General features: G+C 54.4%; 7 protein-coding genes across 7 annotated transcripts; 6 read left to right on the top strand and 1 right to left on the bottom strand.

Annotated features, from left to right (window-relative positions):
* Positions 1–952: 952 nt before the first annotated feature.
* Positions 953–2,422, top strand: L226DRAFT_468057 (histidinol-phosphate aminotransferase; the record flags this gene model as incomplete). Its single annotated transcript, XM_067676112.1, has 3 exons — positions 953–1,477; positions 1,650–1,909; positions 1,966–2,422. 3 exons carry the CDS (start codon positions 953–955, stop codon positions 2,420–2,422), a joined length of 1,242 nt encoding a protein of 413 aa, XP_067532352.1.
* Positions 2,423–2,972: 550 nt separating this feature from the next.
* On the top strand, positions 2,973–6,155 carry L226DRAFT_573722 (uncharacterized protein; the record flags this gene model as incomplete). Its single annotated transcript, XM_067684909.1, has 13 exons — positions 2,973–3,020; positions 3,080–3,685; positions 3,741–3,908; positions 3,968–4,090; positions 4,149–4,283; positions 4,354–4,459; positions 4,519–4,718; positions 4,777–4,949; positions 5,003–5,126; positions 5,180–5,334; positions 5,390–5,837; positions 5,893–6,083; positions 6,140–6,155. 13 exons carry the CDS (start codon positions 2,973–2,975, stop codon positions 6,153–6,155), a joined length of 2,493 nt encoding a protein of 830 aa, XP_067532353.1.
* A 384-nt stretch (positions 6,156–6,539) lies between these two features.
* Positions 6,540–7,077, bottom strand: L226DRAFT_573723 (uncharacterized protein; the record flags this gene model as incomplete). Its single annotated transcript, XM_067684910.1, has 2 exons — positions 6,540–6,732; positions 6,794–7,077. 2 exons carry the CDS (start codon positions 7,075–7,077, stop codon positions 6,540–6,542), a joined length of 477 nt encoding a protein of 158 aa, XP_067532354.1.
* Positions 7,078–8,383: 1,306 nt separating this feature from the next.
* On the top strand, positions 8,384–10,178 carry L226DRAFT_168709 (uncharacterized protein). Its single transcript, XM_067672603.1, has 7 exons — positions 8,384–8,739; positions 8,797–8,859; positions 8,914–9,003; positions 9,056–9,307; positions 9,377–9,552; positions 9,615–9,955; positions 10,014–10,178. Exons 1-7 carry the CDS (start codon positions 8,596–8,598, stop codon positions 10,073–10,075), a joined length of 1,128 nt encoding a protein of 375 aa, XP_067532355.1. The 5' UTR covers positions 8,384–8,595; the 3' UTR covers positions 10,076–10,178.
* Positions 10,179–10,425: 247 nt separating this feature from the next.
* On the top strand, positions 10,426–12,633 carry L226DRAFT_168720 (uncharacterized protein). Its single transcript, XM_067672604.1, has 10 exons — positions 10,426–10,615; positions 10,667–10,709; positions 10,765–10,890; positions 10,947–11,093; positions 11,147–11,404; positions 11,465–11,628; positions 11,692–11,734; positions 12,017–12,080; positions 12,157–12,262; positions 12,317–12,633. The coding sequence occupies exons 1-10, from the start codon at positions 10,491–10,493 to the stop codon at positions 12,417–12,419; spliced, it is 1,179 nt and encodes a 392-aa protein (XP_067532356.1). The 5' UTR covers positions 10,426–10,490; the 3' UTR covers positions 12,420–12,633.
* Positions 12,634–12,838: 205 nt separating this feature from the next.
* On the top strand, positions 12,839–15,058 carry L226DRAFT_537784 (uncharacterized protein). Its single transcript, XM_067681376.1, has 8 exons — positions 12,839–13,175; positions 13,230–13,322; positions 13,382–13,444; positions 13,504–13,638; positions 13,689–14,071; positions 14,121–14,399; positions 14,476–14,604; positions 14,665–15,058. Exons 1-8 carry the CDS (start codon positions 12,891–12,893, stop codon positions 14,744–14,746), a joined length of 1,449 nt encoding a protein of 482 aa, XP_067532357.1. The 5' UTR covers positions 12,839–12,890; the 3' UTR covers positions 14,747–15,058.
* A 189-nt stretch (positions 15,059–15,247) lies between these two features.
* Positions 15,248–16,033, top strand: L226DRAFT_467979 (uncharacterized protein; the record flags this gene model as incomplete). Its single annotated transcript, XM_067676102.1, has 1 exon — positions 15,248–16,033. A coding segment is annotated over one exon (786 nt), but the record flags the coding sequence as incomplete, so codon positions are not given.
* Positions 16,034–16,377: the final 344 nt, after the last annotated feature.

The following is a 16,377-nucleotide window of genomic DNA, read 5'->3' on the forward strand; positions in this document are numbered from 1 at the left end:
ATAAGTCGACCCATCTCGCAGTGTATGATGTGTAAAATAACTTCTGTGTACACCAGTTGAGGTTATATTTGCGAATATTTACACACTTTGATGGCCGTGATGGCCGAGTCGATCTAGATACGCAAAACCCCCTCCCCGAGCGAGGACGAGGGAACCCACAGAGGTTCTTACCATCTCAGTTGTCTCTACTACTCATGTCTAACGTACGTGTAAGGCGATGAGCCCGTAGGACAAACGGAGCGAGCGGGAGAGAGGCGCAAAGACAAACCCCAGCCTATATTATATATAGATATGTAAGAAAAGAAGGAACCGTGGCGTAGTGAGACTTACGGCCATGTGTGGTTCTTATCACCATGTCTCTCCGCTTCTCTGTCAGGTTCGATTCCTGCCGTGGGCAATTGGCCCTCCCATAATTTTCGCCTGCTCATTCTCGGCCTTCTCGGCATTTCCGAGCTCCAACTGGTTCTACACTCCTCTTCTTCAACTTATTGGGTCCAGGAGCGACATGGCACCAGTTCACAGAAGATTGTTATAACATGCATAAATCATTGCAAATCAATGTATCAGTGCGCCCTTTCAATGTATAAAGCAGTGGAATTTTCGGTGTCCAAAACATTGGAAGAACGTGAGTGAGACGCTGTATCGATCATTGCCCTGACCATTGAATTTCGGGTTTACTTCCCCTAGTGCTTTCGCGCGTAGATCCATGATGACGACTAAATCAGGCAATTCATTATCTTATCTCCTCCGGAAAAGCAGACGGCTTTGCGATTAACCGCTGTTTTCCCCGATCTCAAGTGCCTCAGCAAGATGCGAGTCATCTCGTCGTGTACAGTCATTCCGTCCTGGTCGACATCTTACAAAAGCATCTACAAGAAGCCTTGAAGACTCTGCTTTACACTTCACGCACTCATCTTCATTTTCTCGACCCTCTCTCTTGGATCTCGCGACGATGCCCGTCCTCGGCCTGGCAGCAGACAAGTACCCCACGAAACCCGCTCACTTCGACATCGAGCGGGTCATCCGCCCAAACATCCTCGCGCTGCACCCATACCGATGCGCGCGAGACGACTACTCCGAGGGCATCCTCTTAGACGCGAACGAAAACGCGCTCGGGCACTCGATCCCTCCCTCTTCCACCCTCGAGCCCGAGATCCAGGGCACGCTCAGTCTCGACCTGCACCGATACCCCTCGCCCACGCATGATAACATCAAGGCGCGGCTCGCTGAGCTGCGCGGGTTGCCTGGCACGGACTATGTCTTCCTGGGCGTTGGGTCGGACGAGGTGATCGACCTGCTCATCCGGGTGTGCGTCGCTCCTGGGACGGAGAAGATCCTCATCACGCCGCCGACGTATGGGATGTACTCGGTGTGCGCGCAGGTGAACGATGTTGGGGTCGTGAAAGTCCCACTGGAACTGAGCGGTGATGCCGGGGAGGGAGGCGAGAAGGGGCGGTTTTCACTCAAGGTCGACGAGGTAAGTTTCCTTCCCGTGCTACGCCCTACATGTGTCTGCTGCCCATGGACTGTCGTACGGAGGTACCGCCATGCTTGTGTTTGTATTCATGATCCGTCGACGTCCGTGCTCCCGGGTGCACATCAGAATGAACGTCTTGTGGCCTGTCAAGTGACTGACCCGAATCCAACAGGTGAAGCAGGCCATCTCGAGAGACCCTTCGATCAAGCTCGTCTTCCTGTGTTCGCCTGGGAACCCAACAGGCACGCTCATCTCGCTCTCGTCAATACGGGAGATCCTCGAATATGAGGACTTCAAGGGTGTCGTCATTATCGATGAGGCGTACATCGACTTCGCGGATGAGAAGGACAGCGCTGTGTCACTGATCAAGGAATACGCCAACCTTTGCGTTACCCAGACGCTGAGCAAGAGCTTTGGCCTTGCCGCCATTCGGTTTGTGCTAGCATCGTGGTGAGGATTGCATCATACTGACTGCGTTTCTCCTCTAGGTTAGGAGTGGCGTTTGCCCACCCAGCACTGGTCCAGATCCTGATGAATACGAAGGCGCCATACAACATATCGACACCGACCGCCACACTAGCGCTGTCTGCTCTATCACCTTCCGCCATTGATCTCATGAAGCGGAAGGTTTCGACGCTCGTGAAGGAGCGCGGACTGCTGCTGAAAGGATTGGAAGAGCTTCGTCCGCTCGGGCTCGGCGCCGTGATTGGGGGAAACGACGCGAACTTTGTTGTTGTTCCGATCCTGGAGAAGTCAGGAAGCGGAAGACCAGACAACGTCCGTGCGCAGAAGATTTACAAGACACTGGCCGAGCAGGAGGGTGTGGTGGTACGATACCGAGGTGGGGAGCCTGGGTGCGCGGGGTGTGTACGAATCACCGTAGGCAGCGAAGACGAGAACAAGGTTGCGCTGAAGAAGCTCCGCGAGCTCTTGACTGCTCTGTAGACGGTATGACATATGGACTTCTGTTCTTGAGTCTTTGAATGCGCCGGCATCCGCTGCATCAAGGTTAGGGTTAGCCAAACGCGGTGCGTCACGCCACGGTCACATTATCGAAACACGCGTCGAGGACTCATTTACGGTTGCGTCGTCCGCTCCACGCCCAAGCTGTTTCTCCACAAAGGGCCCGGTCCATGATGATACGTGAGTACGCGCCTGCGAGCGATAACACCGATGTCCAGGAGACACGCTGGGCGGAGGGTCGCCTCCATTTGCTGGAGTGGTGGCGTTGGTAGATTGCATGCAAGGGGCGCAGGCTGCAGCGAACCCGATCAACCTCCGCTGACATCACCTCGCGCGAGAGTCGACCGTGTCCCAAAACGGACGTGTCTGAACCATGACGTCTTACTCGTCATCGGCCCCGAGCAAATATAAACCTGGACGAGGGAGTCCTTTGCCCAAATCACATCTCCAACTTTCCCCACTCCCCCCCACTCTGTCACGACCACCGTACTGCGACGACTAGTCTCTCTCTCTACTGCCCTCACGACCGTTGATGTCTCTCCCCCAAGCCCAGAAGGACATCTCAGACAAGCCGGCGGCGGTACGGCGTTCATTGTTCTGCACGTTCCACTCGGCGAGCTCACTTCGTTGTCCTCCTAGGGCTCCGTCGTCGACCCTGTCAACAAGAAGAATCAGGCCGCCGATGTCGACCGCAAGCTCCGCTTCTACGGCGTCATCAGGGCCTTTAGTGATTCCCGCATGCCCTCTAATGAGCAGATCGACCGCGCCCTCAACTACGTCCTCCAGAACTCCCCCGTCGATACGAAGCAACTCTCCCCCTCCGGACAGCGTTTGATCCAAGATACCCGCGATATTATCGACACTGCGCGTCTCATCGTCCAGCAGAAGAACGCCGACGAGCTCTTCCAGAACTTCATCTGGCACACCCGCGACGTCGACTTTGACCAGGCGAAGAAGGACCCCAAGGAGGTCGTCCCGGTCGACAAGGAGAAGGCCAAGAGCGACGGCCAGCAGGCTGTCCAGCACCTCCGCACCCTTCTCTCCCTTGTCCTAACCAATGCCGAGGTCCGCAAGCTGCTCACTGACTTCTCGGTCATCGGCCGCGACATCCTCGCTCGCACCGCGAGCAAGGTGGCAGACAAGGCGCGTCCAGACGAGGAGCGCCTTCGCCGCATCGACGAGTCCGCCCCTCGCGACCAGTTCGTGACTGAGGGTGGGCGACTTGCTGGGCCAGATGAGACTCCGGTGAGTATATGCGCGTTGTATGTGGCCCTGCGTCATCTAAACTATGTATTCTCAGGTCCTCGAGGCCCGGATCCCTGGCACCGACACTACTGTCGCTCAGCACCCTCGTGAGGAGCTAGGCCATGGCGCAAAGGTGACGAAGGAGAATGGTGAGGTGACGAGCGGTGCCTCTGCCATCAACGAAACTCAGCAGCGCACCAATGAGACCATCGAGCAGGGCAAGGTCAGTTCGTCCGCAACGCTCACGTCTAATCGGATGCAGCCCTGACATGCCAATGTTAGATGGAGGCCCAACGTCAGAAGGAGGACGTCAACAATGTTGTCGGCGGCAACCCGGTTCCGGATGACCGGGAGGACGCCGAGGCTAAAAAGTCGGGTCTCATGGGCAAAATTCGTGGAGTTAGGGTAAGTGCAGCGCGACCGCATCCAATGTGATATAGATCTTAACACGTACTCGACACAGGATAACTTGACGGATCGTGTTCCTCAAGAGCACAAGGACCGCGTGAATGAGCACTACGACCGCGCCAAGCGCGTCCTCACCGAGGAGTACTTCCCTGAGGAACGTCGCGATCAGTTCATTTACCGAGGCAAGAAGGTGCGCATATACGCTATGACTCTATGACTGACTTTTCTTGCAAACTGATGACGATGTTTTCCCTTGATAGGTGATCGTGGAATGTCAGAGGCATAAGGATTACCAGGAGTCTATGCAGTGGCTCCTGGACTTCCTGGAAGAGTACGCTTCCCACGGGAAGACTGTTGCCAACCATGGTCTGTGCCTTCAGAGAGTCGTCTAAATTGATAAGTGACCTGATACGATCCAAACACAGGTAAGGACTCCAAAAACCAGCTAGGATCCGACGGTGCGTTGAACCAGGCTACCTACGAGTTGCGCACTTTGCTCGAACGCTTCGCGAATGGCAAGAGTCTCGGTATGATTGGTGACGCTATGCAAACCCTGTACAACGATGCCCAACAGGATGAGGAGCTCAGGAACTGGTTCCGTTCCGTGGATGCATATACGCGCAAGGTATACAGCCAAGTCTGGTCTCGTCGTCTAGAACCCGTATGCTCAACGAAGATTACAGGTCCTACTCGACCCCGGATTCGTCCTTGAGCCCCAATGTAACAACGAGGCTAACGAGCTTCGCGAGAATGGCCGTCGCTTCTACGACGAAAAGTACAAGGGTCACTTCGATAACCTCTTCAACGTGACCACTGAATGGTTCCGTGGGCTCGGCGAGGACCCGCTTAACAAGAGGTATTGCGTTCCGTTGACTTGACACACGTATTTGTGCTCAACTTTGCATTTAGATTCGGTGAAGACTGGGCCCGCCTCACGAAAGACCTACTCTTTGACAGCGAGGGCAGTCTCAAGTTCAAGCCCGACCTTTGGATGGACATTCGCAAGGTCATCTTGCCCAGTATCATTGATCAGGTATATGACCTTTCTGACTGGCATCGACTGATTTTCTGACTCCGAAATTTAAGGTCGGATACATGCCGATCCCACGTGTAGAGTACACCGATGATCAGCTTGATCTTGTCATCGAGAACCTCGCCCTCTCGGGCCGTAACCTATTCCCCAACGTCGTCAGCATGGAAGCACATAACTTCATCAAGTTCAGCCCGTACAACGCTATCAAGTACGTGAACATTGCTTCGTCCCGCTGAATCTGCTCTGATCGCCCTGCCCACTAGGGACGAGAACCACCATGAGTTCACACTGACTCTCGGTCAAATCCAGGCTGATATGCGTGACGTCGCCTTCTACTTCAAGAAGAAGGCGGGCTTCCCCAAGCTGTCGGACTCGGGCTTGGCTGACGTGCTTCTGGGTGGCGAGGGCCTCACCATCACTGCGCATGTCGCCTCCGCGGATAAGGACCGGTCTAGCGTGTTCAAGGTTAAGAACGTCCACGTCAAAGTTGGAACGCTGAAGTTCTCCATTCGTGACTCGAAGCACGACCTCCTGTACAAGACTTTGCGTCCCCTCGCAACTGGGCTTGTCAAGAAGCAGTTACAGAAGGCCATCGCCGATGCCGTGACCACTGGTCTCGAGTATGTTGACGGGCAGCTCACCGGCGTGCGCGACCGGATGGCGGAAGCGAAGGCGTCGGAGGACAAGTCGCGCACCCAGGTCCTGCAGGAGGTCAGTCCGCTTCATATGGATCATCGATAGATGTGTACTGAACATACGACACCAGATGTTCCAGCATAAACAGGAGGAGGCCTTGTCCGTTAAGTCGAAGGCGGATGACAAGGGATCGCACTTCAAGATCGTCTCTCGTCGAGATTCGGCTTTGCTCCCTCAGCAAGGCCACCCTGCAGGATGGGTCAACCGCACTCAAGAGCGCGAGGACGCCGCTATGCGCGGGAAGGACTGGCGCAGTGATGCGTAAGTTGCTTCAAAATGTCAATGAATAATGGCGAAGCTCACGACTTCACCCTCAGTTTCACCATTGTCTGAAGTGACCCATGCTCCGGTTACCTCTACTCGAAACCACGTACCATTCTCGCGCTACACGCTCTTCTTCCTGGCCCGCATAATGTTTCGATCTAATGTTTTACGAACATCATGACCACACACGTCCCAGAATGCTCGTTGTCTTCTCGTTCCTATCCATACCCCTTGTACTTGTTCGGACTGTATCGTACCGCATATTAGTTGGAACCGAAAACTACTTTCCTTCTCGTCTTGCTTCGCGTATGTGGGCACGGAAAATCGTGGTTATTCGTGAAAACGAGCATTGCACGAGTATCGTAGGTGTATGCGTAAAGGTAGTAGAGTCGTAATCGTTAAAGAACGAGTAAAGGATTGTTGTTTTTTATCGCTGCTCATGCGGCCGCCCAGTCAGTCGACGTCCCTGATGTACAGAACAAAGCCGCTGTCGCTCCTGTGCCACTGCATGCGACCAAGCACAGAAGGGTTGCCGATCAGCTTAATGGTGTAGCCATTCGGTAGGAAGGCATTGAAGCCCTCCACCAAGTGCGGGCAGTCTACGAACAGACCGCCTACTTCCATCATGAGGCTGCGAATCGTACCCCTGCGGCATGGACAATCAGACAAGGAGAAGACAATCAGCGCATTGGGCAGATATCACCCACCTGCAAGCCTGGTGGCGTCTCAAACAGGCGACGAAAAGGTCGTACTTGCCCGGATCGTTCGGGTAGGCCTCGTGTACCGCTTGGAGGAACTCGAGGTGGGGAGAGATCCTCAGGCTCAGGTGAGGTCGCGCGCCTCCGTACCTCCACGAAAGATGAGTAGCTGGCCTGGTGGGCCCCGCGTCAGAGTCTTGGGATGTTCGAGGACGTCCGTGTCCGAGACGGCCGGAAGAGGGGTGGCGGACTCTGGGCCGCCGGTGGCTCGACTCGCTCAGGCTGCTGCTCATGCTTGTACGGTCTTTGAGTCTTCGATGGAACCGTGATGGGATTAACGAGGAAGGCATGGAGTATAGGGCGATATAAGGCTCACCTATTGTTCTCCGTGTGTACGGGGGTTCAGATGGACCTGGCTGGGATGTGGTGGGCGTACGCGGGAGGTTTATCTACATACCTTGGACAGACAACGGGCATTGTCGCGAGTATGTATCGCTAGAAATGCGACAGTGCAACGTTGTACGGAAAAAAAACGTAGGTCATCGTGTTCCTCGATTAAAATTGTTGATTGAGTGCCAATGATTGCTTTTCATTGTTAGCAGTGGACGCGCGTTGGCAGACGTGTACATGGATGCGTCGTCGGAAAGCCAGAGAATTCTTGCCTGTCTAAGAACTGAACGGTGTTCTCATTGAGTAGGATCAGCTTCAAGGAGAGTGCTGATCAGAGAACGGCCGGAGGATGGTGGCTGCAGCCTGGTTACTGTCGAACCCAGTTTCAAGCGCGAACGCGTCATGCCGCGAGCCACGTGGGCTCGAGGGGGGTTCCGGCTTTTGCCTCCGAGACAAACACGCTTGAAGTTGAACGTTGAAGGTCAGTCGGAGTCCGGACTCATTCCTGTTCCTTCATTGTCAACTCAAATATTGCGTCTTGAAAGTCATTTGGTCCCTAACAAGTCACATCGCGAATATGACCTGTGACGTCGATCCTAACTAGGCCGACTACATTGCTTTCACCGCCGGCCATGGTAGTAGCTGCGGTTCACGGGGTCTAGGGCGTCGCTCTTCCGACTGAATTGAGGTATTCAGAAGGAGCGATTGAGTTCTGAACGTGTACTACTACGCATGTCCGCTGAAGAATGCATGCTGCGGTAAGTTAGATCCTTCAAGAACGGACGCACTCTGGTGAGCAACCATCAATCACAACACCTCCACAAACTCACGTCGCATCACAGTGTCCATGATTCCCTACCATCTTGCTCTCAATGATTTCGTTCTGAACCACAGCAAGAGATGCCATGTGTGCCGGCGGGTCCTCGTGGGAAAACAGAGATGCAGACATCGTGGCGGAAAGGAGAGAGACCAGCTTCGTCCGGTGAAGCGAAGGCTTCAGATACAGGACATGATCGACACCGCTGCCATGGTTGAAGTTCCAAGGGCTGTTAGCCAGTCAGGATGGTGCCCGTACTGCCCACAGATGTTTGAAAGTCGGACCTTCTTGGAGATGGTAAGTATGGAGAGCTTTCGCTCCGTTGTACGCGCTGATTCCGTGTAGCACCTTCAAACAGTTCATGTCGTCGAACCCCAAGTTCAGAGCCTGGCCCAGCGGCAACCTTGGACCCGTCCCGTTGTGAACACCGCCCACGCTCGGCGGGAAGTGCTTGCGGGCCGTCCCCGTAGCATCGCAGTTGAAGCAACATTCGGATGCTCTATGTGCAATGCGGCATTCTGTACTGACGTAGAGCTCCGTCAGGTAGGAGTATCAGTCTTTTGCTTTGCGCAGATTATGGCTTATATGCGGTGAGATACAGCACATGACGCGTCTCCCCTCGTGTCCCATTTGTGCAAGGCATCTTCTTCCCGGACAGAGTATGCAGGACCACTACAGAACTTCGACGTATCATCCACACTGCACGCAGTGTGACACTAGCTTCAGCAAACTGCAGGCATTTATCACCGTAAGTCTTCATATTTTTCAATTTCCGGTATGATCATGCTTCATCGTTATGCTCTAGCATAAGCCGCATTGCTTCGGACTTAGCCAAACGGGAGGGGATTTGAAGAGCACTAAGAGACGAGTAGGGACACCATCTCATTGTGTGCGCGAGACGACCCTAACACGCCGTCAGCAGCGGTCCAGGAAACGCAAAGTGTCTCTGATGAGACGGCTTGTAGACTTAGGAGTCCTTCCAGGCGCAGATGGGCAATACCCTGCGGATAACGTGAGTTGATTTCGATCATAAACGTGTTTCTGAATGACTAGAATGAACGCAGATATACTGGCCTCCGTCGTCGCACAGTGGCCCCGACACAGAAAACCCTGCCGAACCATGTGTCGAAGAACAGAGTACCGCCGACAGCGTGCCCAGCGCAAGCCCGTGTACTACTGTGGTCAGCATCGACTGGTCCGACGCTCCGGTGGTCGAGAGACCCTTTGAAGAGACAGCGCCTGGACATACGATGGTGGACTTACACTTACCCGTTACGAAATCAAACAGGGCGGCCAACGAGGAGAGCTCATCACTCGTAAGTACGGATCCGAAGAGCGCTCGCTCGCCGGTTGTATATGGTACCAATGCTGATTTCCCTCTACAGAACCGGTACACCGAGAGTACCGACATTCACCCCGATGTTCACAACAAGAACGATGATTACTCCACTACACGCGTTGAAGACGACTGCGCCGCGTACAGCGAAACTGACTCCGAGCTCTCATATGTCACAGCGGCGATGTCGCTTGATTCACCTTTGGTTTCAACCGCTTCGAGCATGTACGTCTATCTCAGGACGTCCAATCTGTGTAACGCAGACTCATGACTAGCACTTGCCCCAGACCATCGGACGAACCTTCTGAGCTCATGGAAGCTCGAACGGTGGCTCCGTATGAGAAGGCCCAATTGCCACCCGATGCCCAGCTCGTCAATTTCCTTGCGGGAAAGTATGTCCAGGAAATCGCCAGGCCTATGCACGCGATGCTCGAAGATGCCGATATTGTGTACCGACAGACAGAATCGACATACACTCCGGTACCCGAGTCGACGGAGCCCGATCTTCTGGTGCCTGCTGCATTGGTCTCTGACCGATCGGTGGAGAAGCATCAACCCACTTCGAACACTGAATCTGATACATTCGAGGGAACGACATCCGACATACGACTAATCGGATATACGCCCGGTAAGCATCACGTCGTCTGTAGACTCAGCTATAGAACTGAGGTTTCGTCCAAGTTCAGGTCGAGAAGCCTTGCGCACCGGCTTATCATTGCAGATCATGTCGGGCGGATCCATGCAATGATCCCGTCGTGACCATGTGTGGTCATGTTTTCTGTTTTATGTGGGTGCATCCTACAATTCCATCTCCGCCCTGGCTGTCTCGACCTACCGCAGCTGCATCACGCTCGAGATCGCTTCAAATTTGTGTTGCCCCGTGTGTGGTGCCTTGTTCTTCGTGAAGCTTCGGTGAAGACCAAGTTGTACGGAAAGTGCATACTGTCTATTTCTTCAGCATGTATGATCGGAATGATTAGTTTGTGCTTCATCCCTAAACTAGGGTGCGTTTGGCACGTCCAGCATGTCCACGTGACCGTGTACTAGGTTCAAGTTGCCACTCCGCCTTCTCTTCTCCGACCACAGGTTGCTGCGGCAGCGCTCGGGAGCTTAAAACCCCCCCAAACCTGCCGACCCTGGGTATTCATTTGAGAGGACTGACCATGAACATGCAAGATCAAACATATGCCTGTTGCGAATGCCACGAAGTGTTACGAGGTCGAGACTCTTGGCGGATGCATAGGAAGAACACGGGGCACCAGACTAGTGTCCCCGAGGACGCGACAGGGTACGAAAGCGGCCACTTATCCGAGGCCGCAGCATTTATACCAAAGTCCAGCTCGACCGGGTCCAACGACCAAGTGAGGTGGAAGCCAGTACCAGTGGGTAGAGCCAAATTTTGGGCATGCATACAGTACCTGACGACGCGCTCCGTAGAATCCTCGGGATGGCGTAAAGATGGGACCTTCTCAGAATGACAGCAGAGAAGGGTCTTCTGAGAGAGGAAAACCAATATGCTCCGTGTGCAACACAGTTTTCCTGTCGGAGGAGCTCCTGCGAGAGGTAAGTTTTACGAAACGCGTGTCTTGGACAAATTGCTCAATGACATGATACCGCAGCACCTGCGTTCGTTCACATCGTGCAACGTCTGCAAGGTGCATCTCCCTCCGGATTGGTCCCTTGAGGCGCACTACGGGACAACAGACCTCCATCCAAAATGCGAGCGGTGTGGTCTTGGGTTCAGAGATGAAGAGGAGTTCGGCTGGGTACGTGCGTCCGTTGAGGTCACATTGGAACTGCGAACTCTGAGCATTCGCAGCATATCTTCGAGTGTTGGTCGGACGTAACGGAAGACGTCCAGTCTGAGCCTGGGCCCAACCCCAAGCTTGACCCGTACCCGGAGAAAGACCAAGGCGACACTGATGCACAGGAAGATCGAGGTCCTCGGTGGAAGGGCAAGGCGCCAGCTCAACCATTCTCCTTCTGGAGACGCAACCGGGAGCCTGTTGTACACGCTGTGTTGGAGTCCGACTCGAACACGATTGCGGGCCGAATGTCGCCCGCTCCACCTTACGCTGTGAGTTAGCTGACGTCTGGTGCCTGACTAGTTATGCGTGTTAACTGCCCCATATCTTAGGGTCATACATCGGATGTGCTGATTAGCCCCATTGCCTCCCAGACGGGACCAGAAGTCGGGGACACCCACGAAGTTAGCGGCGCGCGCCCAAACGATGCCCACCAGCGGCAGTCCCCTGCTATCTCCCACACGCCTACGATAAACAATCCTGTGCAATTCCACCGGTACGCCATGCATTTATCTACGCATTGCATGCACTTTAGGACCGAGGCTGACAGACACGATAGGAATGCCCGCGAAGGACTGAATGAATCGCTTCAATCGATGTTGGTGAATGAGCGGTCTACCTCATCGGACGAGACAGATACGTTGGGTCCAGTAGGGTGCGATGATGGGGACGGACTCTTCAGAGACTCGAAAACATCACGGCATCCTCTGCCAGTCTCTTCCTTACCATCCGGGGCCCGTATACCGCGGTATGCGGCCTCTCTCAGACCCAGGGATACTCCCAATCTGCCCCCGCCGCCTGGTATCAACGTCTCCCCTTATTTATCAAGTACCACTTCTCATACCTCGGATGATGATGTGAACTTTTGCCCTCGCACTCGGCAGGCCACAAACAACTCGATCTTGGGGAGACAACCTCAATCCACTAGTGGCGTCTCGTCTGATACCGGTGAGTACTTAGGATCATCGATGGGTCGCAATGAAGGCGGCGGCTTTACGAACGCTCGCTAATGATGCCGTACCAGAACAGGATGCCCGAGGGGAAGACATATCCTGGCACTGTCGCATATGTCTCAAGAATCCGTGCGACAAGCCGGTTGCGACTATGTGTGGACATCTATTCTGCAAGAGGTATGATGATCGGCTTTTGGGGCATACGCTATGTCTAATATTATCTGGCAATAGCTGCATTATGCTCAAGATGGCATCTAGTCCCTCAAGTTATTGTCCCGTCTGCAAGAAGATGTTCTTCCTAGGGCTGAACTTGAACAACTCCCCGGGATCCTGATGATTCGCCTCCGTTGTATTGGCTGTCTGCATTACTGCATCTCGTAGAGCGACTCTGTTGGAATACCTACTGTGTAATACTTGCAGGCTGTACCTTCACCATGGTCCTATGTACTACTACTAGTGCCGCTGCAGTGTGCGGGTTCAGTCACGTGAGCGCGGCCATCCCAACTGGGGAATTAGCGAGTTACAGTATCGTACCGTCACTGCCTCTTTCCTCTCGACTCCAACTATTCCTCTTGCTATTGGCTATGATCTTGCTGGCTTTCAGTTACGGCGGTGTAACGAGCTACTGCGAGATTGTTCCTGCTATGGTCACCAATCTAACGCTACGGCTCGGCCTGTGAATGTATCATGTCTTCCATTCTCATGCAGCTGCGGTAGTGCGACCCTAATTGAGAAGCCGAGATGGCCATTTCTACCAACTCGATTTCCGCACCAACCACGACACCGCTCGCCATTCCTGTCTACAATGACCACGGATCCGAAGACAATCTTCTGCTATGAGTGCAGGAAGGCTTTTCGTACGGCAAACGGATGTCGATCGCATGGCAATGCCAAGAAGCACCAGTGGCAGACACCCGCGGGCGCGGTGATCTCAATCGCCCTTCCTCTCGCCCCACCAGGCCTAGCGGCGGAGCTCTCTTCACAAGTTGTCACTTTGGCGGCGCATGTCCAAGGAGAGCGGATTACCTCGCAGCTCATATACTGCCCTATGTGCTCTCGTCGGTGGGGTACCTGGTTTGAGCTGAATCGGGCGAGTTCTGTTTTAGTCGATGCGACCATTTCATGCTGACCACCAGAACCTCAGCACTATTTTGAGGCGCATCCTGCCATGGAAGACGTTCTACGCAGCCAGTGCGGTTCCCCCGGGCCGCTCGTGATAGAGGATGAGGACGATGGAGTACGTAATAATCTTTCTTGTTTAATCTCCCCGTGCTTGATACCACCGCTGGAGAACAGCCTGCCGAAGCTCGCCACGTCAACGTATTCAATCCGCTCCCAAGCGATCCCGGACAATTCGAAGTACTACCCAATTCCCTAGCACGTACGGCACTAGTACTCACATCACATCATGTCATCAGGCTCCCAACGTCAAGGCCCAGTCGACCACCATGTCGGACGGTCCCGCCCCTCCGACCATCAGCGATGACACGACACTAAGTTTAACTGAAGGACCTGCATCAATTGCTGTACTCGAGTACCCTGCTGCAGAATTGGTAGGTGTACTATCATTCTCGCAGACTACTTTCTCTAATGCAAGCGACAGGGTAAAGAGCAAGCTGATCCTCCGCAAGGCGATACAATCCCCGTGATACCTGCAAATGCTGCCAACACAGTGACGTCTGTCGCCTCAGATGCTAAGAAAGCTAAGAAAGCCAGGAAAGCTGAGAAGGAAGAGAAGAAAGCTAGGAAAGCCGCTTCCAAAGTGGAGAGGAAGGCCAAGAAGGCAGCTGAGAGGGCAGCTAGAGTGGAGTCGTCACAAGCTGCGGGGATCGACAGCATCGACGCCATCAAGGATCAGATTTCCGACCTCAAGAAAGCCCACAAGTCCTTCACACACAAGACAGCAACGATCGTCGATAGGTTGACAGTGTTTCATGACGGTATCTTGTCCCTCCAGCGCAATGGGGTGGACATTGATCACGACGGGTACGTGACGTATCCCTTGGTCTTTTCTGCTCATATCAACTGGTTACAGGGATCCTACTGCTCCGTCGACTGCAGCCCTTAGGCGAACCGAAGACGTGACCTTGCATCTGTCAGATGATGAGCTCCTCCACATCTTCGCGTTGCGCCACGGAGTGGATGTGAGCTCGAAAATCCGAGACCTACTTGCAAGCAAGGACGCGGCGGTCTCGCATTTGGATAGCTCGCAGCCCGCCGACGTAGAAGACGTCCCCTCGCCCACAACGTCGCTCCCCAAGAGTCTCTCGGACTCCTGGGAAAAGGCAATGTTCGACGAGCTCCGCGCCAGCAGGTGCGTTTCAATATTACCTGACTCTCCGTCGACGTCGAGTCTCATGTACGTCATGTACTAATGGCAACCATGTCAGCAACGGCGCTGAAGATGCTCAGGGAGCGCACACGAATGGAAGCCCCTCTCTTCTCCGTTGCCGTTTGTGTATGAAGGACGTCTGCGATGAACCCGTCGCTACTCCATGTGGTCACGTATTCTGCCATCGGTGGGTGCCTTCGCTTGCATGCTGTGCTGTGGCACTCGCTGAGAGCGGATGTGATTGTAGTTGCATCGGGAAGGAACTGATCGCGCACACGAAGTGTCCTGTCTGTCAGCACACTGTCTTACTAAGTCTGGCACTGGACTGAGGGGAGGGCAGGTTGTTCCCTGGACTTGGTCTGCGGGACCCGATTGTAAGGGTGCCGGCGTCAAGATAGCCATATCTGGCACTACCGCCCAGATTCCGATCTCGTAGTCTCGAGGCTCGAGATGACGTAGATCTTTTCACTTGTCTTCACCTAGACTATCGTCTTTGTTTCTCTTTCTCTCTTTCTCTCTTTGTACTGTATATTCCCTCAGGTTCTATGATGTTCTGTACTAGATTCGGTTTGCTATGTTTCCACATGTATATAGAGCCTGTAGTTTCGGGGACGAGTCCCCAGTCTTCTTGATACGACGACTTTCCCTACTCACTCGCTCGTGTCTGAATGACTCTCGTGTTTCCCGACCGCTCGACTTCGACCTCGACTTCGTCAAGATCTCAGTCAAGCGCCGGGTTTCTCACATTTTTTGAGTAGTTTCTTTTTCTCGTATCTAGGCTAACACGTCGGCTTGATCACCCGTACGCTGTTAGAAGTTCATCAGTTACCATGTCGACAACCAGGAAGAACGTTCGCAAGAAGGGCAGCGCGTGGACCTCGACGGAGGCGGCCACCGCTACCCAGGACCTCAGAGACGTGAGGTTCACCGTTGCCTCGGAGCTCGAGGCGGCGGGGGAGTTACCAGGTGCGTTTCATTTGCCTCCACCTGAAGAGGCAGCCCCCACCCGCGTGTACCCTGGCGCGCCGCTTAATGCCACAACTGATATTGAGTTGGGCGTAAAGTGGGGCGTCAGTGATTACGAAGAGTTCATGGCGGACGAGTATTCCCGCCGCGTCACGCGCGGGGGAGCTCGTACGCTTCGAGATGGACAGCCAGTGGTGGTGGGTGGAGGGACGTACCGGGGACATCGAGGGACATGCGAGAGACCGGTCGCGGTGTCCATACCTGCACCTGAGCGCGCCGACGAGGCGCGGCTGGAAAGGGCGGACGGTAGCGCGGATGAAGTCGCGCAGGCCGGACAAGACCTCGCTTCCGAGTTGGACGAGGCAGGCGGTAGCGCTGACGTGGTCGCGCAAGCCGAGGAACGCGCCTCCGAGTCGGACGAGGAGGACGCGAGGCGGGTGTGCGCAGAGCTTGAGGCTGCGACCCCGGCTGACGAATGGAAGGTGGCCGTTCGAGGCCCCTCCACGGTGACTGTAGCGCGAGAGGCCATCGCGGCTACGTCCCGGTATTTCCCATCGTGGTTTGACCTCTCTGAAGTAGAGGATCAGCTGGGACCATTACCTGTAGAATGGTTCATTAGTAATAATAGCGTACCAGTCCTTCCGGACTTAGTACCCATTGACTTATCTATTCTGGATGAAGTCTTGAGGGATATTGAGGCGTCTCAGTGCCGAGCGACCAAGGAAGACGAACAGTGCAAACTTGAGCTGGCTCTGGTGGCCTCGATACAGTCGGCGGAAGTGGAACGTGTCAAGCGGGAGGAAACGGAAGAAACAATCAGCGTGCTTACCTCGAGAGCCATGATTGTTTCCCTTGATAGCGAGCCTGAGCCTCCTGCGGGCCCCAACGGACGATACACGACAGCGCAACAAGGGAAGGACGTACCTCGTGCTCCTGAACAGCGTGAATTTCTGCGGAGGTTCGCCAGTTGCGAACCTCCTCCCACCAACCAGCC

Source organism: Lentinus tigrinus, assembly GCF_003813185.1.
Source record: "Lentinus tigrinus ALCF2SS1-7 unplaced genomic scaffold L226scaffold_27, whole genome shotgun sequence".
Lineage (NCBI taxonomy): Eukaryota > Fungi > Basidiomycota > Agaricomycetes > Polyporales > Polyporaceae > Lentinus > Lentinus tigrinus.